Source organism: Schistocerca cancellata, chromosome 5 (assembly GCF_023864275.1).
Source record: "Schistocerca cancellata isolate TAMUIC-IGC-003103 chromosome 5, iqSchCanc2.1, whole genome shotgun sequence".
Lineage (NCBI taxonomy): Eukaryota > Metazoa > Arthropoda > Insecta > Orthoptera > Acrididae > Schistocerca > Schistocerca cancellata.
The window spans coordinates 644,264,750-644,288,304 of record NC_064630.1 but is presented as its reverse complement, the minus strand read 5'-3'; the positions used below and the strand labels follow the sequence as shown (position 1 = coordinate 644,288,304).

General features: G+C 39.1%; 1 protein-coding gene across 1 annotated transcript in view; it reads right to left on the bottom strand.

Moving 5' to 3' along the window:
* The window catches only part of LOC126188736 (uncharacterized), a gene marked incomplete at its 5' end in the record, with an annotated part of 121,447 nt that overhangs the window by 8,380 nt on the left and 89,512 nt on the right, over positions 1-23,555 (bottom strand). Inside the window, 2 exons of the mRNA XM_049930344.1 lie at positions 10,815-10,947; positions 11,018-11,140. Coding sequence (XP_049786301.1) covers positions 10,815-10,947; positions 11,018-11,140 — 256 coding nt within the window. The remainder of the gene's footprint in view (positions 1-10,814; positions 10,948-11,017; positions 11,141-23,555) is intronic.

Sequence of the window (23,555 nt, the reverse complement as noted above, 5' to 3'; positions counted from 1 at the left end):
AAGTTTAAAAGCTGTACATTCAGAAGGTCATACATAACTGCATGCTAACAGAATTATGGCCCATATTTTCATGCAGGATTGATTGTTGGGACTGATAGCTTGCTAGTGCATTTCTTCCTCAAAAATATGAGGTCATGTTGATGATATTTCCTTTTAAGTCTACAAATGCTATGAACATTGGTTTGCTTTTCATTAACATATATTCTAGAAGAAGTGATAGGATCAGTGTTGCCTTGCCATGTTCCTACATTTCTCCAACATCCAAACTGATCTTCCCTGAAGTCAGGTCCTACCAGTTTTCCCATTTTTATGTGAATAATTTGTGTCAGTATTTTGGAACTCTCACACCTGTCAGTACCTGCTTTCATGGGAAATGGTATTATTACATATTTCTAGAAGTCTGAGTGTATTTTGCCTCTCTCATATATCTTGCACACCAGGTGGAATATTTTCATCATTTCCAAAGATATCAGTCATTATGATGGAGTGTCATCTACTCCAGGGGTGTCATTTTGATTTAAGTCTTTCCATGCTTTCTCTCTCTCTTCTCACAGAATCATATCTCCCATCTCATCTTCATCTACATTCTCTTCCCTTTCTATAATATTTCCTTAAGTTCATTTTCCTTTTATAGACCCTTTTTGTTCTCCTTCCACCTCTCAGCTTCCCTTTCTTTGCTTAGTACTGGTTTTCCATCTGAGCGCTTGATATTCATAAAGCTGTTATTCTTTTCTGCAAAGGCCTCTTTAATTTGCCTATAGGCAGTACCTGTCTTTCTCCTAGTTATAATGCATATGCTTCTATAGACTAGCATTTGCCCTCTGGTCATTCCTGTTTAACCGTTTTGCACTTTCCGTCACTCTCATTTTTAGATGTCTATATTCCCTTTTGCCTGCTTCATTTGCTGCACTTTTCTATTTTCTCCTTACGTCAATTAAATTCACTATCTTTTGTAATATCGAAGGATTTCTTCTATGCTTTGCCTTTTTACCTATTTGACCATTTGCTGCAATATAATAAACAATTTAAAATATTTAGGCTACAGACAAGAAAAATTATAGAGAAGTAGTCTGACCACCAATTCTCAAAAAACTTGACTCTTTAACCAAATCAGAGAAAATAGAGCACAAATGAAATAATTCTATATATTATTGAAGATAAATGCAGCAAGAGAGTCATAAGAACAACACTGAAACAAACAAGTAAGTCTTTTTCCAACTAAAGACATCTGATGTTGACAATCATTGACCAAAATTAAATAGGAAGTTTCTGAAAATATATTTATGAAGCACAACACTCCTTGAAGTACAAAGTGGCAGTTAGGTGAAATCAAGAGAAAAGAATAATTTAGAGCCAGATATGTGGGTTACTCTTTAGTACAAACATCAACAACCAGCCAATGCCTAACAAATGCAAAAGTTCCATATTTGCCAATTATGTTGCTTTAACAATGCAAGCAAAGAAGCTTTTCATGATGTTGAGTCAAAGTCATGCAATACTTTTTAACAGAGTTAACCACCTTTTGACTGTGTGTTATTATATTTATCTTTTGTACTATTCAGATTTCAGTTTTTATAACATTATCAAGAACAATGATAAAGGTTATTATACCATTATTAAGTCATTCCGTAACAGAACAACATTAAAAGTGACTGATAGAAGTCCATATATCAGTGGTTTGATTTGGTATAACAAACTACCAAATGCTCTAACAACGTACACGGGAAATGTTTTTAAAACAAAATTGAAATCTTTTCTAATAGAAAAATGTTTATATTCTTTCAACGAATTTTAAGATATTGATTGTAACATGAGGCTTTAGCATATCAGTTGTAGTGTGATAAATATAAAAAAATATACATAAGAAGGAACAGCTACAGAATATAGTGTATTTTATAAGTGTAAATATAACCACAGTATTAAGTCTGACATTTGTAAATGCCAGCATTACTGAGTTACATCTTAAAGACATGTGTTAGCCTTGTTCACCTGCTTTGGACTGCATTAAGAAATACGACTTAATAGTGGTTTAATAACCTTTAGCATTGTACTTTATAAGAGCATAAAAGCCAACTTCTGGATAGTACAAAAGATAAATACAATAATACACATTCAAATGGTTGTTTACTCTTTTAATAAGCAAGCAAAAAGGGTTGAGGAAGTTGAGCAAGTTCTTACAAAAGCACTGAGAATCTTCACCGAGTATTATGGTAAGAACCACCTGGAACATAGTACTCATAAATGCAGGTCTGTGCTTTCCACCTCCAAAACAATCAGGAAATTGAAAACCAAAAGTTAATTGGAAGGCCACTGACCTGGAACATTGCTCTAAGCCTAAATACCTTGGCATCACTTTAGGTAGGTCTTTAACATACTGACTCAACACCAAGCCAAAAGTGTCAGCATGAAATAACATTATTTGAAAACTCACTGATAGTGACTAAGAAGCCCAGCCTCAAGTCATCAGAACTTCCAACATGGCACTCTGTTTTCCTTACAGGGCATATGTGTGTGTATTGTATAACCCCACCCACCCAAAGAAAGTTGAAGTCTCATTGAATGAAGTTGCATGAGTGATCTCTGGTTGTCCAAAATTGATACCTATAGACAAAGCAAAGTATATTGCTTGGCAGGTATTGCACCACCTGATATATTTCATAAAGTAGCTGCAGATGTTGAAAGGAAAGAGATTGAACTAAATCATTAGCATCCAATCCACAATCAATAATCACCAAGGTCTAGGTTGAAATCCAGAAGAAGTTTCCTTAATCAACATTAGCACTGTGTCTTTTAGTGCTGCCAGAGAACAACTCTGGGCAGCTAGTAATTACCAAATTCAAATGCAGATGAAACCTGCTACCATCTGGAGATCACTGAACAGGCTAAGATCACATGTTGGTATAGGCAGGGACTGTCAGATGGGGATATTCCAAAGGACCAACACACAAAGTGACTGTGAAGAATAACAGACAATGGATAAACTGTGCCACCATCCTTGCTGCCCTGAGCCACACAGTGATGAAGAGCTGATGAACACTGAAGATAATGCAGTTTCTGGGAAAAGATCAAAGTACATGGCAGAGGTTATGTCCCATTATACCATTTATTAGGTTTTTTCCCTATTCCCTTCATATGTAGGAAGTACAGGAAAAAATGACTGTTTGAATGCCTCTGGTGTGTCCAGTAGTTATTCTAATCTTATCCCCAAAATCCCTATGTGAGCAATACATAGGTAGTTGTAGTATATTCCTAGAGTCATAATTTATAGCTGGTTCTTGAAACTTTGTTAATTGACTGTCTCAGGATAGTTTACGTCTATCTTCAAGAGTCTTCCAATACAATTCCTTAAGTATTTCTGTAACACTCTCCCATGGATGAAACAAACCTGCAACCATTCCTGCTTCCGTTCTCTGTATGCATTCAATATTCTCTGTTAGTCGTACTTGGTACAGGTCCCACACACTTGAGAAGCATTATAGAACCAGTCACACAAGTGATTTGTAAGCAATCTCCTTTAGAGACTGACTGCACTTCCCCAGTATTCCACCACTAAACCTAAGTCTACCACCTGCTTTACCTGTGACTGAGCCGATGTGATCATTCCATTCCAAAGTGTGACTCTCAGGTATTTGTATGAACTGGCCAATTCCAACAGTGACTCACTGGTATCATAGTCCTAGGGCACTACATTTTATGATTTTCTAAAGTGTGCAATATTGCATTTCTGAACATTTAAAGCAAGTTGCCAATCTTTGCACCACTTTGAAATCTTATCAACATCTGACTGAATATTTATGTAGCTTCTTTCAGACAGTGCATCATTATAGATAACTGCATCATCTGCAAAAAGTCTGATACTACTATTATTGTTGTCTGCAATGTCATTAATGTACAACATGAACAGCAAGGGTCCCAACACACTTCGGTGGGGCACACCTGAAGTTACTTCTACAGCTGACGATGACTCTCCATCCAAGATAACATGCTGCATCCTTCCTACCAGAATGTCCTCAGTCCAGTCACAAATTTCACTTGATACTCCATATGATCATATTTTTGAAAATAAGCATAGGTGTGGTACTAAGTCAAGTGCTTTTTGAAAATCGAGAAATACTGCATCTACCTGATGGCCTCGAGCCAAAACTTTCAGTATGTCATGTAAGAAAAGTGTGAGTTGGATTTCACAAGATCAATGTTTTCAGAATCCATGCTGGTTGGCATTGAGGAAATCATTCTGTTCAAGACATCTCATTATGTTTGAGCTCAGACTATGTTCTAAGATTCTACAACAAATAGATGTCAAGGGTACTGGGCAGTAGTTTTGTGGATTGCTTCTACTACCCTTCTTGTAGACAGGTGTCTCCTGTGCTCTTTTCCAAGAACTGGGAATGATTTTTTTTCAAGGGATCTATGATACATTATAGTTAAAAGAGGGACTAACTCAGCTGCAAATTCAGTATAGAATCTAACAGGGATTCCAGTGGGCCCAGGAGTTTTGTTCAGTTTTAAAGATTTCAGCTGTTTCTCAACACCACTGACACCAATACTTATTTCATTCATCTTTTCAGTGGTAGGAGTATTAAATTGGGGCAATTCTCCATGGCGTTAAGCATTTCAGCTTTTCCTTTGCTGCCCTCAGTTTCAGTTCCTGTATCATTTGCTACAGACTAGACACTAACTTTGGTGCCACTAACAGCCTTTACACGTGACCAGAATTTCTTTGGGTTTTGTGAAAGATAATTTCACAATATTCTGTTACGGTTGTCATCTAAGGTACCACACATTGCTCTCTTGACAGCCAAACATGTTTCATTCAGCATCTCCCTTTCTATAGCCTTATGCTTTGTTTTACACCTGTTATGCAGTAATTTCTGTCTCTTTAAGAGTTTCTTTACAGTGACCACATACCTTGGAGGTTCCCTGTTTTGAACTGTTCTACTGGGTATATGTCTGTCCAGTGCACTGTCAACTATTCTTTTAAACTTGAGCCAGAGTTCCCCTGCACGCTCCTACCCTGTGCTGAAAGCATCATGTTTCTCATGGAGATATGACACTATGGATGTTTTATCTACTTTACTGAATGTATATATCTAAAAAGAAAGATGATGAGACTTACCAAACAAAAGCGCTGGCAGGTCGATAGACACACAAACAAACACAAACATACACACAAAATTCAAGCTTTCGCAACCAACGGTTGCCTCATCAGGAAAGAGGGAAGGAGAGGGAAAGACGAAAGGATTTGGGTTTTAAGGGAGAGGGTAAGGAGTCATTCCAATCCCGGGAGCGGAAAGACTTACCTTAGGGGGAAAAAAGGACAGGTATACACTCGCACACACACACACACACATATCCATCCGCATATACACAGACACAAGCAGACATTTGCTTGTGTCTGTGTATATGCGGATGGATATGTGTGTGTGGGGGGGAGGAAATTAGTGTTTAACGTCCCGTCGACAACGAGGTCATTAGAGACGGAGCGCAAGCTCGGGTGAGGAAAGGATGGGGAAGGAAATCGGCTGTGCCCTTTCACAGGAACCATCCCGGCATTTGCCTGAAGCGATTTAGGAAAATCATGGAAAACCTAAATCAGGATGGCCGGAGACGGGATTGAACCGTCGTCCTCCCGAATGCGAGTCCAGTGTGCTAACCACTGCGCCACCTCGCTCGGTGGATATGTGTGTGTGTGCGAGTGTATACCTATCCTTTTTTCCCCCTAAGGTAAGTCTTTCCGCTCCCAGGATTGGAATGACTCCTTACCCTCTCCCTTAAACCCAAATCCTTTCGTCTTTCCCTCTCCTCCCCTCTTTCCTGATGAGGCAACCGTTGGTTGCGAAAGCTTGAATTTTGTGTGTATGTTTGTGTTTGTTTGTGTGTCTATCGACCTGCCAGCGCTTTTGTTTGGTAAGTCTCATCATCTTTCTTTTTAGATATATTTTTCCCACATGGAATGTTTCCCTCTATTATATTCATATCATTACTGAATGTATATATTTTTCTGCTTGTTCTTGTTGTCCTTTTTACTGTGGTAATCATTGTTGCTACACCCACGTCATGGCCATCGATACCAGTTTCGATGTAAACATCCTCAAAGAGGTCAGGTCTATTTGTTACCATTAGATCCAATGCATTTTCATGATGAGTGCGGTTCCTAACTATCTGTTTAGTTAACTAATCAAAAACTATTTTTTTGTCTTGTTTCACACATTTTACTATGGCTATTGCACAACATTGGTTTCAGATTATAAGCCCATTCTCAAATGCATTACTGATTCCAAAGATGATAAAGTAAAGATTAACATGATGACAAGGCAAAGATAAATATCTCAACTTCTTAATGTAGCAATCCTTGACTTAGTGTAAAATTACTTCAACGGCCATTTTTTGACAAATTACATGTGAAGTTACACAGTTCAGCAATTACATTAACAAACTAAACACACCTATGAATAAAGTTGTGCATCAGCATAGAACTTTTTATCTACTCATGGTCTAAGGCCCAAAGTTTTACTTCTATGTAGATTCTACAAGTTGTGGTATCATCTAAAATAGGTGACTAATTGAATTGGGTTTGCTCATTCTGTAGTAGGTGTGGGAACATACACACCTGGGGGTTTTTCCCCCAACTAGCTGAGTTTTGCCCCCTTTTCCTCTATGTGTAAGTTTTCTACTTTTATCATGTATTTGTGATTTTTGTTAAGGCAGTGTTCCGCAAAGGGTGAATCAGGCTTCTTCAATCTCCAGCTTCTATGATGTTCTTTAAGCCTGGTGCACATTGACACTTCCAGTATCTGTTTATTTTTGTCATTTTTTGTTTCAATTATGTCAACAATGTAAACTGTTGCACAGTTATGTAATATAGAGCTTTATATGGCTTCTGACTCAAATATATACATATATGTGGAGAATACTAAAAAATGTAAACAGAAAAGCAATGAAATAAAGAGTTATTGACAAAAAAGATATGGAATAAGTTGCCAGAAATCCTTCAAGAAGTGTGACATGTTAGTTTTTATATTGTAACATGTATTATATATGGTATTATATACTGTGTATTTTGAGAACTGAAAAAGCATTTAAGAGAAAAATCTATAGAGGATGATACAAATTGGTCTCTGAATCAATACTATTCTCAGCATTGGACACAGGTTGCACAGAAATGATAGAGGCAGTATATCTGTAGAAGTTATGATGCTGCCCCCCCCCCCCCTCCACATCCCTTTCCCAAAAAGAAAGAAAAAGAGAGAGAGAGAAAGAGGGAGGGGAAGGGGTGATGTCAGTACTAAAACTTGTGAAAAAATATTTTCTTCACTGCATCTTGAAATGGCACTGATAAACAGAGAAGTGAAGTTTACTATACATGGAGTCTTCGAAAATTGCTTGTATAGTTGTGTAACCAAGCCTGTCTTTAATATAATACAAGCTTGAGTTCTTAGTCATATGGCTTTGTTGGGTGGAAAGTCACCTGTGATAAATGATGACAAAAAATTACTATCCCTGTCCTTACCCATTACATCAATTTTTGCCTTATTAATTGATAATTAAAACTGTGTGATAAGTATTTTTTCATTCCATTTCATTAGTTCTTATAGGGGACCCTTTGGGTCAACAACATAATTCGGAGATCTTAGCTATAATATAAACTGGTCAGAAAAGTTTTTCAGCAACCATTTAACTTGAATTTTTTTATCAGACAGCTCTTTTACAATACCTAAAGAGAAAAATCTATAGAGGATGATACAAATTGGTTTCTGAATCTAATGGAAGTGAAAAGTAAAACTGCATTCTCAGACAGTTCAGTAGAACACACTGGGTCTCCAATCATGAAAAGGACAATGCAGCTTATGTACATTATTTAGTCAGTCAACATGTCTCAAATGGTCATTTCAAGCTGAAACCTTGAGTACATAGTCACTTTATGGCACAGAAGGATTGTCAATATGGTATCGTACCCACCTATTAGTGTGCAACACAGCAATGTCATTCGAACATTCAGCATATTGTCCGAAACAAAACATACCTCTTAGTTATCACCCAGAGTCCGCAACATTGGCTTATTACCACAATCTACAAATTATTATTTGAATGCACACTGAGCAGAATTCAACAAAATGGTGCACTGCCTTATTGGAGGACACTGGAAGGACTTTGTCAACCCAGACAGTATGCACCCACAGAAAATATGGGGAAGGAGATGCCTGAAACACAACCTGGAAAATGCTGTTGAGTTCTCTTCACTCATGAGTGTAGGGTTTATAGAATACTCTATGATCAACATAGAAGAGTACGAAGGCAATCATGTATAAATATATATCCCAGGCATGTGATCTCATGGGTACAGCAGGAAGGTGACTCAGTCATATTTTTCACTAGTATCTCCTATGAGTATGAGGTGTCTCTCCTCACTGTCAAGGGTAATTTGAGGGCTGACCAGTATCCTCCAACTTATTGTGCAGTTCTACAGAATGGTTCACCTTGCAAGATGATAATGCATGGGCACACTTTGCCCACCCTGTGAAATTCTTTCTCCAGGGGGCAGAAATGAACTGAATGAAATGGTCTGTGGTATCTGTTTACATGATCCCAATTGAGCATATCTGGGGTAAGTTGAAATGCCCAGTGCTTCATGATGGGAATCCACCTTGCACATCAATTGACCTCAGAAGGGCCACCTTTGAAGAGTGGGACAGGACTGAGCAACAACATAGTGACAACCTTGTGGACACAATGCCAAGGAGGATCTAAGCATGTTAAAAGTGCAGCAACAGAGTATTAAATGTACCCAGCAGCAAATTTTATATTAATAGGTGTGCAAAGTTGTGTGTTTTCAAATAGAGTGCCTTTATTTTTGTGATTTTCTATTTCAAAGGAAAGTTATCTTTTAATTTCATAAGGGAACTTTTCTTTCATCAGGCTTATGTTTTTGTTCCTTGCTCTCCTTGAATCTAAGCCCACATACATTTGCAGATATACAGACGATGCAAAGCTTTTTTGAGCAGTTTACATTCCTCTTACAATTTCATTGAAGCTCTGAATTTTCCTTTCTTTCATCAGAGGCCAAACATTGTCAGCCTGCATTTCACCCATGTATGATATATAAATTTTCTGCCTCTGTAGCTGAGTGGTCACTGCAACATACCTTCATGCATGGAACTCGGGTTCAATTCCCAGTACTGCCAGGGATTTTTCCTTGGTGGGAGGATTGAGCCACAGACCGCTTAGCCTCAAAATGCCAGCTGAGGAGCTACCTGAGTGAGAGGTAGTGGATCTAAGACTGAAACATCAACAACAGCTGGGAGTGCAGTGTCCTGACCTTATGCCCCTCCGTGCCGCATCCAATGATGAGTAGTTGAATATGACATGACTGTGGGTCACATGGCCTCCAGGATCTGATCATGGGGTTTCATTATAAATCTTATTTCCGTTGATGCTAAAGGTGGTCCACCCTTAGATCTTGATGCATCTACTTATTTGGTAAGTCACACATGCCCTCCAAATTGATAAGCCAATAAAACCTCCCCCCCCCCCCCCCCCCCCCCCCACACACACACACCCCTTAAAACTGAGTCTTGCCTAATGGCAAGCACATCACATAACTCATCCAATCATGGCTGGATACAAGCTTGGTGAACCTGGTGTGTTCTCAGGCTTGGGACTGGCCAGTGCCATCAGTCCTCTATGACAAAAAGTTATGTGTATGCTTCAGCTACAAAAAACACACACACACAAACACACACACACACACACACACACACACCACAAAGTCAACCTTAAGGGTGGGTGACTGTTGTCAATGGTCAACTCTAGGTTAGCTGTTGCATGTTAGGTGTATTAGACTTTCTGAAGTATGTGAGACTCTACTTATTTCTCAAACTGGACCTATGATTTCAGCTTTTGTGTCTCACAAACTAACAACACCTCCAATGGGATGGCCATACCATCTGGAAGCAATAAGAAGCAACCAACTTAAAGGTCTAACAAAAACCCTCCATCAATGATTACAATGGCTGAAACTACCCCTCAGGATCTCCCAGCCAACAATGCCAATTCTTTTTCTTTCTTTGCTGACATTAGTGCAAATATGATACATAAGACAGTAATATAGTGTTATTAATTTCAGATAAATAAAACTGTATGTAATAGGCATCTACGGCAACTTCTAGTGAAGAAACAGCACTTTGATTAATTAAACTCCATGGCCTGTTAACCAACTACTGCTTCATCTTCTTCCTAAGGCATCATTGAACTGCAGTACTGGAGAGGCATGTAGTAAAATAGTGATCATCTAGATATTAATATCGGCTTCTGAGAGCTGAGCCATGACCTCCTCCCCTTTAAGTAGCATATCAGTTGTCCTCATGAGACTACTGAAACTCATCATAACACTCTTTTTTATAGGATTCTCCAACGTTAATGAGAACTGAAATTGGTTTCTCTGCACAAATGGACACATTGTTTTCATAGGGCAGAGGCAGACACAGTCTAGTAGCGTTAATGTTTGACTGATGGTGCATTGTGCGTTCCAAATGGTCATCCAGAAATGATACAATTTCTGTGTATACTTTTAAATTGATACTATTTCCAGCATAATCTAACAACAAAGTCTAAAATGTAACAGCGAAAGTCAATGAGATAGATTCCTTTAAAATCAGAAAGAAAGTAAAATATATGTCTTTGTTTTTGTTGTTTATATTAAATCTCCCACCATGGAAATCAGAAGGACAAATCATCTTTTAGCAAAATGTAAGATAAAATACAAAGTATTATGTTGCCTGAAAGAGTGATGCCCATGAAGGCTGATTACAATTTACCTGTGTTGTCTGTTATGTGCATGTAGTTTTTCAGCATGTGAACACAGGCACCACAATTCATCACTGATGAGTGATTTTTTGTAGCTGCAAATTTAAATTTAATTCTGCGTGTTGTCAGCTGAAAAAGTTTTATCTGAATCAATTTTGAGCCTGGAGGAATTGTTAAATGAAAGTAATACGATAAACTTACACAAAAAATGTACCTTGTATTTAATAGCAATGGCCAATGTACTACCCTTCCAAAATCCTTTGAGCTGATGAGGATTACTGTTCAGAGTAATGGAGTCAAGACCAGTTCCCTGATGAACTACAAGGAGTTGAAGACCCTACAAAAAAGAAGAAAAAGAAAAGAAAACTCTTTGAAGAGGAGTAAGAAATTACTACTCTTATCTCACATGAAATAGTTACCAGTATTTCCCATATTAAAAACAAACTTATGAGGCTTTTATGCAAGTGCTCAACATTAATATTCATATGAGTTTCATTCTCAGTAATTTAGTTGCAATAAAACACTTCTATTCACACAATATTCCTACAAATAGCAATCTTTAATGGTTTAGTAAATAGTTATCTTTTTTAAATTATCAAATATTCTTCCATGATTTTTTTTATCTTGTAGTCACATTTATCTAGTATAAATCACACATGTTCATTCTACTCAGTATGCTTGCACCTTTTGTTTTATTACACATTTACTTTTATATTGAGGGTATATCTGGCATAAGGAGCTTGAACCCAAGTGTGGGAAGCAAAACCTGCTAAATATTTCAAAATTTAAAGAACATACGTCAGAATGGAACACAAGCTTTATGTGTGGCAGAAGAAGCATTTGCTGAAACAAGTAAACTGATGTAAGCAAAAAATATGCTGTTAACAATCAGGGACAGTTTAGGAACATTTTTCCACCCAATCAACTTATCATATTGCACCCCACCACCCCACCAACTCCCTCCTTTTCCCTCATACACTTTCACCTTTGTCAGTTTTCGCTACTAATTGTGAAATTCACTGTATAGAAATCCAGCACTTGGGTGCCTATGATCATTCAATGCTGAGGACAAAGACATGGAGCACACATGGAAAAAATTCAAAAGTGTCCTTGAATATGCCTTAGACAAACATGTTCTGTGTGAGGTATTAAGGGTGGGAAGACTCATCATGGTTTAATATCTGTGTCATAAAACTGCTACAATATGTAAACAAGTGGTTCAAAATCATCTATTCAACACACAGTGACCATAATGGAACCAAAATGGAAAATGACAGAGAGAAGGCCAAAATACTGTATTTGGTCTTCTGAAATTGTTTCATCATAGAAGACCATAATAAGGTCATTCCTTTCAATATTCATATGAACTTTGCTATGACAGATACTGAGATAGCCAATCATGGAATAGGAAAGCAACTACAATCGCTTGGTAGTGGAAAGGCATCGGGACCAGATGAGGTATACAGAGTTTATATGAAAGAACATGCTCTCCTTCTAGCAGCAGTTTTTATCATAGATTTCTGGAGCAATGAAGAGAATCTAATGACTGAAAATAAGCACAGGTCATTCTCATTTTCAAGAAGGTCATAGGATAGATACACATAATTACAGGCCTATATTATTGACATCACAGTTGAAAGCAAGGTGAAACTACAACCGTAATTTTTCCCGAGGGCATGCAGCTTTACTGTATGGTTAAATGATGATGGCATCCTCTTGGGTAAAATATTCTGGAGGTAAAGTAGTACCCCATTCGGATCTCCAGGCAGGGACTACTCAGGAGGACATCGTTATCAGGAGAAAAAAAAACTGGCATTCTACAGGTCGGAGAGTGGAATGTCAGATCCCTTAATCGGGCAGGTACGTTAGAAAATTTAAAAAGGAAAATGGATGGATTAAAGTTAGATATCGTGCAAATTAGTGAAGTTCGGTGGCAGGAAGAACAAGACTTTCGGTCAGGTGGTTACAGGGTTATAAATACAAAATCAAATAGGGGTAATTCAGGAGTAGGTTTAATAATGAATAAAAAAAAATAGGGATGCGGGTAAGCTACTACAAACAGCATAGTGAATGCATTATTGTGGCCAAGATAGACACGAAACCCACGCCTACTACAGTAGTACAAGTTTATATGCCAACTAGCTCTGCAGATGACGAAGAAATTGAAGAAATGTATGATGAAATAAAAGAAATTATTCAGATAGTGAAGGGAGATGAAAATTGAATAGTCATGGGTGACTGGAATTCGGTAGTAGGAAAAGAGAGAGAAGGAAACGTAGTAGGTGAATATGGATTGGGGCTAAGAAATGAAAGAGGAAGCCGCCTGGTAGAATTTTGCACAGAGCACAACTTAATCATAGCTAACACTTGGTTCAAGAATCATAAAAGAAGGTTGTATACATGGAAGAAACCTGGAGATACTAACAGGTTTCAGATAGATTACATGATGATAAGACAGAGATTTAGGAACCAGGTTTTAAATTGTAAGACATTTCCAGGGGCAGATGTGGACTCTGACACAACCTACCGGTTAAGAACTGTAGATTAAAACTGAAAAAACTGCAAAAAGGTGGGAATATAAGGAGATAGGACCTGGATAAACTGACAGAACCAGAGCTTGTAAAGAGTTTCAGGGAGAGCATTAGGGAACAATTGACAAGAATGGGGCAAAGAAATACAGTAGAAGAAGAATGGTTAGCTTTGAGAGACGAAATAGTGAAGGCAGCAAAGGATTAAGTAGGTAAAAAGACGAGGGCTAATAGAAATCCTTGGGTAACAGAAGAGATATTGAATTTAATTGATGAAAGGAAAAAATACAAAAATGCAGTAAATGAAGCAAGCAAAAAGGAATACAAACGTCTCAAAAATGATATCGACAGGAAGTGCAAAATGGCTAAGCACGGATGGCTAGAGGACAAATGTAAGGATGTAGAGGCTTGTCTCACTAGGTGTAAGATAGATACTGCCTACAGGGAAATTAAAGAGAGCATTGGAGAAAAGAGAACCACTTGCATGAATATCAAGAGCTCAGATGGAAACCCAGTTCTAAGCAAAGAAGGGAAAGCAGAAAGGTGGAAGGAGTATATAGAGGGTCTATACAAGGGCGATATTCTTGAGGATAATATTATGGAAATGGAAGAGGATGTAGATGAACATGAAATGGGAGATATGATACTGCGTAAAGAGTTTGACAGAGCACTGTAAGACCTAAGTCGAAACAAGGCCCTGGGAGTAGACAACATTCCATTATAACTACTGACAGCCTTGGAAGAGCCAGCCCTGACAAAACTCTATCATCTGGTGAGCAAGATGTATGATACAGGTGAAATACCCTCAGACTTAAAGAAGAATATAATAATTCCAATCCCAAAGAAAGCAGGTGTTGACAGATGTGAAAATTACTGCACTATCAGTTTAATAAGCCACGACTGCAAAATACTAACACGAATTCTTTACAGGCGAATGGTAAAATTGGCAGAAGCTGACCTCAGGGAAGATCAGTTTGGATTCCATAGAAATGTTGGAACACGAGGCAATACTGACCCTACGTCTTATCTTGGAAAATAGATTAAGGAAAGGCAAACCTAAATTTCTAGCATTTGTAGACTTAGAGAAAGCTTTTGACAATGTTGACTGGAATATTCTCTTTCAAATTCTGAAGGTGTCAGGGGTAAAATACAGGGAGTGAAAGGCTTTGTACAATTTGTACAGAAACCAGATAGCAGTTATAAGAGTCGAAGGGCATGAAAGGGAAGCAGTGGTTAGGAAGGGAGTGAGACAGGGTTGCAGCCTATCCCCAATGTTATCAATCTGTATATTGAGCAAGCAGTAAAGGAAACAAAAAAAAAAAAAAAAAAATTCAGAGTAGGAATTAAAATCCATGCAGAAGAAATAAAAGCTTTGAGGTTCGCCAATGACATTGTAATTCTGTCAGAGACAGTAAAGGACCTGGAAGAGCAGCTGAACGGAATGGACAGTGTCTTGAAAGGAGGATACAAGATGAACATCAACAAAAGCAAAATGAGGATAATGGAATGTAGTCGAATTAAATCGGGTGATGCAGAGGGAATTAAATTAGGTAATGAGACGCTTAAAGTAGTAAATGAGTTTTGCTATTTGGGGAGCAAAATAACTAATGATGGTTGAAGTAGAGAGGATATAAAATGTAGACTGGCAATGGCAAGGAAAGTGTTTCCGAAGAAGAGAAATTTGTTAAGATCGAGTGTCAGGAAGACATTTCTGCAAGTATTTGTATGGAGTGTAGCCATGTATGGAAGTGAAACATGGATGATGTATAGTTTAAACAAGAAGAGAATAGAAGCTTTCGAAATGTGGTGCTGCAGCAGAATCCTGAAGATTAGATGGGTAGATCACATAACTAATGAGGAGGTATTGAATAGAATTGGGGAGAAGAGAAATTTGTGGCACAACTTGACTAGAAGAACGGATCGGTTGGTAGGACATATTCTGAGGCATCAAGGGATCACCAATTTAATATTGGAGGGCAGCGTGGAGGGTAAAAATCATAGAGGGAGACCAAGAGATGAACACACTAAACAGGTTGAAAAGGATGTAGGTTGCAGTAGGTACTGAGAGATGAAGAAGCTTGCACAGGATAGAGTAGCATGGAGAGCTGCATCAAACCAGTCTCTCGACTGAAGACCACAACAACAACATTATTAACATCAAATTTTTTTTAGAATTATGGAACATATTTTATTTTCATGTATTATTACATTTTTGGAGAGCAAAAAATCACCTCTACAAAAACCAACATGGACTCTGCAAACAGAAATCTTTCAAAACTCAGCTCACTCAGTTCTTCCATGAGATCCACATTCCTGTAGACATCAGTGCTCTGGTTGATGCCATGTTCCTCAACTTCAGAAAGATATTTGACATTGTGCCATACTGCCGTCTAGTGAAAAAAATATGGGCTTACTGAATATCAGACCAGATTTGTCATTGGATTCAAGATTTCCTTGCAGACAGAACTTCAAGTCACTCTTAAGGACTTCCTAGCAGACAGAACTTGACACATAACCCGTGACAGAATAAAATCAACAGATGTAGACTTACTTTTGGGCATATCCCAAGGAAGTGTCATAGGACCATTAGTGTTTCCAATGCATATAAATGATCTAGTAGAATGTGTCAGAAGCTTTTTACAGCTGTTTGCAGTTGACATAGTTGTCTATAGGGAAGTAGCAATGGCAGAAGATAATGAAAATTTGCAGAAGGACTTATAGAGATTTAATGAATGGCGCAGGGACTGGCAGTTGACCCTGAACAAAAGTAAATTCAATGCACATACACAGGGAAAAAAACCAACTACTGTACAACTACAGTACTGATGATGAATTACTGGAAACAGTAACTTCTGTAAAATACTTAGGAGTACCCATCTGGAGTGACCTTAAGAGGAGTTACCACATGAACAAATAGTAGGAAAAGCAGATGCCAGACTGAGATTCATAGGAAGAATCCTAAGGAAATGTAATTATCTACTAAAGAAGTGGCTTACAAGGCACTCGTTTGGCCAATTCTTGAGTATTCTTCATAAATCTGTGACCCCTATCAGGTAGGACTGATAGAAGAAACAGAGAAGATCCAATTAAAAGCAGTGCATTTTGTCACAGTATTGTTTAGGCCTTATGAGAGCATTACAGAGATGCTCAACAAACTAGAGTTTGTAATCTCCCCCTCCTTCCTTCTTCCATCTACTGTCCTACTGTCCACATTAAACAATATCCAGTCCAAGTAATTAATAAGCAAAGTCTTTTATGAAGATTTGAGGGAAGTGAAGATTACAATAAACTTCCAACCTTACTTAGCTTGTCATGCTGAGATGGCTCCAGTTCTTGTTTGGGGGTCTGATTTTTGAAGCTGAAAACCTCACATCAGGTCCTCATGGTTGGTTTGAACTAAATAACTGAAGATTGTTGTTGCATCATTTTTTAATTGTATTTTCTCACATTTTAGTATATCAAACAATATTTTGATTTTTCACATTAACAAAGCCGAAATTATATTGTTCACACAAAAATACATCTGATCACATCGGAGGCATGCTTAAGACTCCCACACACTGTGGAAATAACAATATTCCAAAGGGTTTACAATTGTTGTGATATAAGACACCAAATGTGACGTATTGGCCCAAATGTAGTGGGTGGGTGCCAGGAGGTGCCGTATTAAAACTCGGCAGAGCTTTTCAAATGATTTATTTGTTTTCGCTACAGTGTTCCATTCACCTCGGTCTGCACCACAGGTTCTGCAATGCTGAGGAAGCGACATGTGCAACACAACGCTGTGTCGTGCTGGCCTTGTACACCAGAAGAGTACGTTGTCATCAGGATGCTGTGGTTGACTTGGCAGTCTGCATACCCTGCTGACTCAGTGCTGCTCAGTGTGTTTTGCCAATCACGCCAGTTTGCATCACATATGCATAACACTTAGGTTGGTCCCCTTCTGCCTGTGACTTGCGCCATGGAAACTGCTGTGTGCACCCTCTCTGGCAGTTCTATGCCCCTGTGGCCTCTATTTGTCTTCACAACTGCTGGTATGCGTAACTTACTGTAATCCGGCCTGTACCTGGCTGTAACTCGTGCTCTGAATATCACACAAAATTAACTTTCGCTATGCTAAACAGTGCTGCCACTACATTATTCCCCTCTTCGGAAAGCTCCTGTCCCCAGGTCGACCTTTAACTAACTCTTAAACTTGTTTGGATAGGCACTTATGGCATATTTCCTTACAACTAGAAAATTAAATGTGGTCTAGTGCCCCTTAAAACCATGACACGAAACAAAATGTAAAAATTCCTTACTGGATGACCATTGCTTGATCAACCCCTTACTACTCATCTCACACCCTTGGTATCCAATCCACTGGGACTTGGACTACCCTTGGTTCCCTCTTGGAATTAGCTCTCTACCTGATCAGAAAGAAAACAACACCTAATAAAGTTAAGGCTGCGATGACACTTGTCACAGAGGTGCTCAAAATGATCATTATTTGCCATTGCCTTTCCCTATATTGCATGACATGTTGAACAAGATGTTCGACTGATATGCACCCCTCCTGCTCTAAAACGAACTGGTTTATGGATCTCAACAAACCTGCCTCCAGAGTTTGATTTAACAAGGTCAGATTCTGCCTTGGCAAAACTCTAAAGTGGTTTCTGGCCAGTACAGCTGTGGCTGGCTAACATTCAATTGCGACTCCTGAAATTGACGCTGGCAGATGGAAGGCTGGTCCTATTATGTTTCACTTAGTTCCATTAACATCCCGCTCCTCTCGAGCACTATAGGTTTTTGCTTCTGCAAATACTCCCCGCTCGAAACAACTTGCTACTACTACCAAATTGTCATAGGTGGAGAAGATCCAATGCATCCTGACCCTTTGCAAGCTCAATTTTGGCTCCACGATGTCCCTTGGACAGTCTATTCCTTTTCCCCGTGGCTAAAATAACTGCACTGTGCAAGTGTCCCTTATTTGTAGCTCACAGATGTTCCTCCAACATTCACTATTTTTGATCCAAACTCAACACCGATTGTGTGACTATTTTCATCCTTAAATTTACATTATATGAACTGGCGCTATAAACACGACTTTCCTGACCCAGCACTGCCAATAACTAAAAATTTAAACAAGTAATTGTATGACTCTGACATCATTCAATTTATTATGTCTTTGCCACAAAATTTACTCTGACACATTTATTTCTCCAGAACTGCATTTGATTTCTCCTCCAACAACACTCCACTTACATCAGACGCTACACTTCCCTTTTCAATGACCTGAGGACACGGATCACCATCACCCTTCCTCCCTCTTCAAAAGGACTACTGCCCCAGCAGGTTCACAATACTCAAAAATACATATAAAATACAATACTTAATTAACCTATGCATACCCAATGATACATAACAAGAAAAAAAAAAAAAACTACAATACACTACTACTTTCTAGATCACAAAGCATATGGTACTTCATGCTTTACTCTATCTTCCTGGTTTCCTCTGTGCTTACCACCTCTCTTCACTCTCTCTTTCTTCCTCTTTCCTTCCTGTGACACACCTGGAATCACATCCGGGCAACCATTAAATGGCCGTAACTGCCCAATGTGTACTATCGTTGTTCTTGTTGGCAGCTGAAGCTAAACATTAACAGGAGATGTGGTTTCAACAACTTGGTATGGCCCTTGATACTTCGTGAGGTACTTCATCATTTTCCCTTTTTGCGTATAGGGGCTGGACAGCATTACCCATTGCCCCACTTTATATTGCGGTAAACTTCCTTTCTGCTTTACTGCATCTTTCTGCCTTTCCAAAGCCTTTATATTCACCTTTTGTACCTGTTTCCAAACATCCCGAATTGCCCTTGCAAATTGACGTACAGATTCATCAGTCTTTCCTTTCTATAGCATCACTAAATCAAATGGTGATGGCATTTTTCACCCGTACACTACCTCATATGGAGACAAACCAGTATTTGTATGGACTTTTGCATTGTAAGCGCGTACAATAAGCCTCAAATACTCGTCCCAATGATGGTGCTGAGAATCAACATAAAAACTCAGCATCTTCCAGATTGTTCTGTGTACCCGTTCTGTCCTTCCGTTGGCCTGTGGATGCAACACGCTTGCTGTCAACTTCTTTACATTCAACAATTTACACAATTCCTTCATTAAATCCAATGTGAAGTTGGTCCCTTGGTCAGTAATTATTGTCTCCAGTACACCAAACTTCAAAATATAGTTGTTTATTAACGCTTGCGTGACCATTGCTGCCTGTCGATTTGGCATAGCCACCATATCCACATACCTTGAAAAATGGTCTATTATTGTCAGAACAAATCTGTTCCCCAATGGTGTAGGCCTAAAAGGTCCTATGACATCAATCCCCGGCAAAGAAAATGGACATGTCACTTCCGGTAATCACTGTAGCTGTATCTGTTTCTGACTCAAATCTGCTCTCTGCACACTTGGTTTACAATTCTTGACATACTGATCCACATCTCCTTTCCCACCTCTTACCAATACCCCTCCACTACTCTCCTATTCATCGCTCTACACCCTCCATGACCAGATAACACATGATCATGTGCTTCCTTTAAAAGCTTATCCCTCAACTTCGTTGGCACTACTACCCCTGATCCTAGCTTCGTTTCCCTGCACAGAAGACCGTCGTACATATTAAACTGTGTCTGTGTCTGATACAATTTACAATCGTTGTCTGCGTACTGTAATTTTTGCCATACTACTAGGTCATAACCTATGACTTCTACTTTTGCCACCTTCCTACTTAGTGCATCTGCATTACCGTGCTTCTTCCCAGGGTTGTGCACCACCTCATAGTCGAATTCACTAAGCCTCACAGCCCATCTAACGAGTCTAGTGGATGGATCCTTCAACCCCAACCACTTCAACGCAGCATGATCTGTCACTACCCGAAATCTTCTCCCATACAAATAACATTTAAAATATGTGATTCCATAGATTATGCTAAACATCTCCATCTCTGTTGTTGAGTAATTCCTCTCTGCTTCATTCAACTGCCTAGACACATAGGCTACAGAATGTTCTTTCCCATAAATTTCATGACTAAGAACACACCCCAATGCTTGATTCGATGCATCACATGCTAGTATAAATTCCTTTTCAAAATCTGGAAACACAAGAACCGGACTTGATGTTAACACTTCTTTCAGTTTGTCAAACACTTTCTGACACTCTTCTGTCCACTCAAATTTCACACCCTTCCTTAACAAGCACGTCAATGGCTGTGCTAAATCTGCAAAACCCTTCACAAACTTTGGATAGAAATTGCAAATTCCGATGAATGACTGCACTTCCTTAACTGTTTTCAGATCCCGAAAATCCCTTACAGCCTGTACCAACCTCAGATCTGTTCGCACTCCATCCTTACTGATAATATGACCCAAATATTTTACTTCTTCTAATGCAAAATGACACTTCTCCAGGCTCAAAGTCAAATGAGCTGCTCTTAACCTCAAAAAGACTTCCCTTAACCACTATCTATGTTGCTCCATACCACTTGAAAGCACTATAATGTCATCCAAATAGACAAGACACTGCCATGGTTTCAAACCCTTCAAGACACTGTCTAGCAACCTCTGAAACATTGCCAGAGCGTTTTTCAAACCGAATGGCATTCTAATGTACTGGTAATGGCCTCCAGGTGTAGAGAAGGCAATTTTTGGATGATCCTCTGGAGCTACCTCTAACTGATGATAAACACTTGTCAAATCCATCGTAGAAAAGTACTGGCACTGTCCTAAGTGATCCAAAGTCTCCAATATGTTTGGAATGGGGTATGTGTCTGTTACTGTCTTATTATTGAGGTATTGGTAGTCACAACAGAACCTGTATTTCTTCATTCCACCCGCAGATTTTTTAGGCACAACAACAATGCCCGCTCCCCAGCAACTATTACTGTGCTCTATAATACCATCCGCAAGCTGCTGATCAATGAAATCCTCCACAATCGGCTGCAAATACATTGGTATTTTGTATGGTTTATGGTAAACAGGTACTTCATTCCCTATTGGTATCCTATGTTGAACTCATGGAGTTGCTGTTAACAGCCCTTGTGGAATAAACAAATCCTTAAATTCCCACAATAATTCTTCCATATGCTCTCTTTCTCCTCATTTCAAATGCTTAATTTTGTCACGCAATGCAGTTCTATCGGCAGTTAGTGGTTGATCACTTCGCCTACCTCTCGAACACCAGGCTTTTTCATTTCGCACATCCAAATTTGCTACTAAAACTCCTTTCCTCAAATTTGCATCTACAGCACTAAAATTATCCACGTTCATGGGAACTACTCGCCCGTCGTTCCCCTCTTGTATGCGTACAACTCTATGTTTCATAAAACAACCCAGTGAACCCAAAATTTCATTATCCTCCAATGGTTCAATAACACATACCATACCCACAGGTAGATTTGACTCCACACTTACCCAAAGCAACTTCCCAGTGCCACTAGACACACATTCATGCGAATTAAACCTTAATGTTAATGTACGCGGTTCAATTGGTTTGTTCATTACATTGAATGCCCCTCGCGACAGCTCTGCAATGACAACAGTTTCCCCTAGTGGAAATAACATTCCACAAAGTTCCACATTTTGTTGTCCAAGGTCAACTTTGGCATGATCTTGATGCAAGAAATCTACTCCTAGGATCATGTCGTAGCCCTCACTCACCCATGGCACTACCTCCACACATGCATTAAATCAGCCTTTCCCTATGCGAAAGTCAACTGTCACCGACCCCAAAGGCATGACCTCCTTATCTCCCACTCCACGCAACCTATAACATGGTGGGTCTAACTTCCTTCGTCCCATTATATCCTTAGTAGCCACTGATACTTGCGCCCCTGTGTCCAACAAAATCTTAAACTTTTTAGTTCTTACAGATCCTACCACTGAACATTCCACCTCTGCATGCATATTCATAGCATTGAAATTAAATGGGAGCTCCCTTAGGTGGGTCTTGGGCCCCCTCTGCCATATAATGATTGTCCATCTCTCCTGTCTCCATTTCTCCATCCTCCATGCAGCTGATTTCCACCCCTTCCTCTACTCCGTGGTGATTGGGTACATTGCCTCTGCACATGTCCCATGCGACCACACATTCTATAACATTCTATACCCACCGCAAACACTGTTTGCCTCTCTTGTACCCCTGTTGCCATGTCTATTTCCTCACATTGAACTGCCAGCTGAATGGCCGAATACAAATCCTTCAGAGTTCCTTCACCCACTTTCCATGACATATGTGCCAGTAACCCTCTCAAAAATACATCAAGTGCCCTTTGCTCAGTCTCCTGCAACAGAACACTATTCGCTTCATCGCTCTGACCCAACTCATAAGTATACTCGTTAATTTCCCTTATCCTGCCTACACATTTCTCCACCGTCTCCCCCTGTCTCTTTGTCATTGTACTTAACCTTCTCTATAGTACCAAGCGCTATTCTGTTTCTTGTACCTTTGTAAAAGCCCTTCCTTTAACTGCTTAAACTGTCCTGCCTTCCTTAAGGCCTCAGAACACCTTACATATGTTATCGTTTCACCCATTAATCTAATCTTCGCTATATGCAACAACCGCTCATCAGACCAACCATTCATCACTGCTGAAGTCTCCATGTCCTCCACACACAAACTAACACACATCCTCAGATGCCTTGCCAGAAAACGGAATAATCAAACTTATGGCAGCTGGATCAATCTCCTGCACCCTAGGCAACAACAACTCAACAGATGGGGTTTCATGCTCCATTCTATACGTTAATTCCTTTCTCAACTGTGTATTGCCTGTTGTCAATTGTGCTACTTTTTCCAACAAAATCCACACCGCTTCTGGTTCCAACACACCTTTTATCTTTGACTCTGCCATTGTGTTGCTTTTGTTCCCAGTTCGTTTTTTTTGTTTCTGGATTAAGTACAAGAATAACCTGACTTTCTACAACTCCGTATCACCATACTCAGTAACATCATACTCAAATTAGCACCAAAAGTAATTAAATGCCACAAACCAATGTTACTCCCTAAACATACTAACACTTACTCTGACAACAAAATATATTATGCTCACACAAACATCTAAAAATATGGCTTGCCAGGAGCCATACTCGAAAAAACAAAAAAGGAAGAAAATGTCCATCACTCATAAAGAACAATTTTGTCAGCACTCAACACATCTTGTGACTGAACTGCAGGC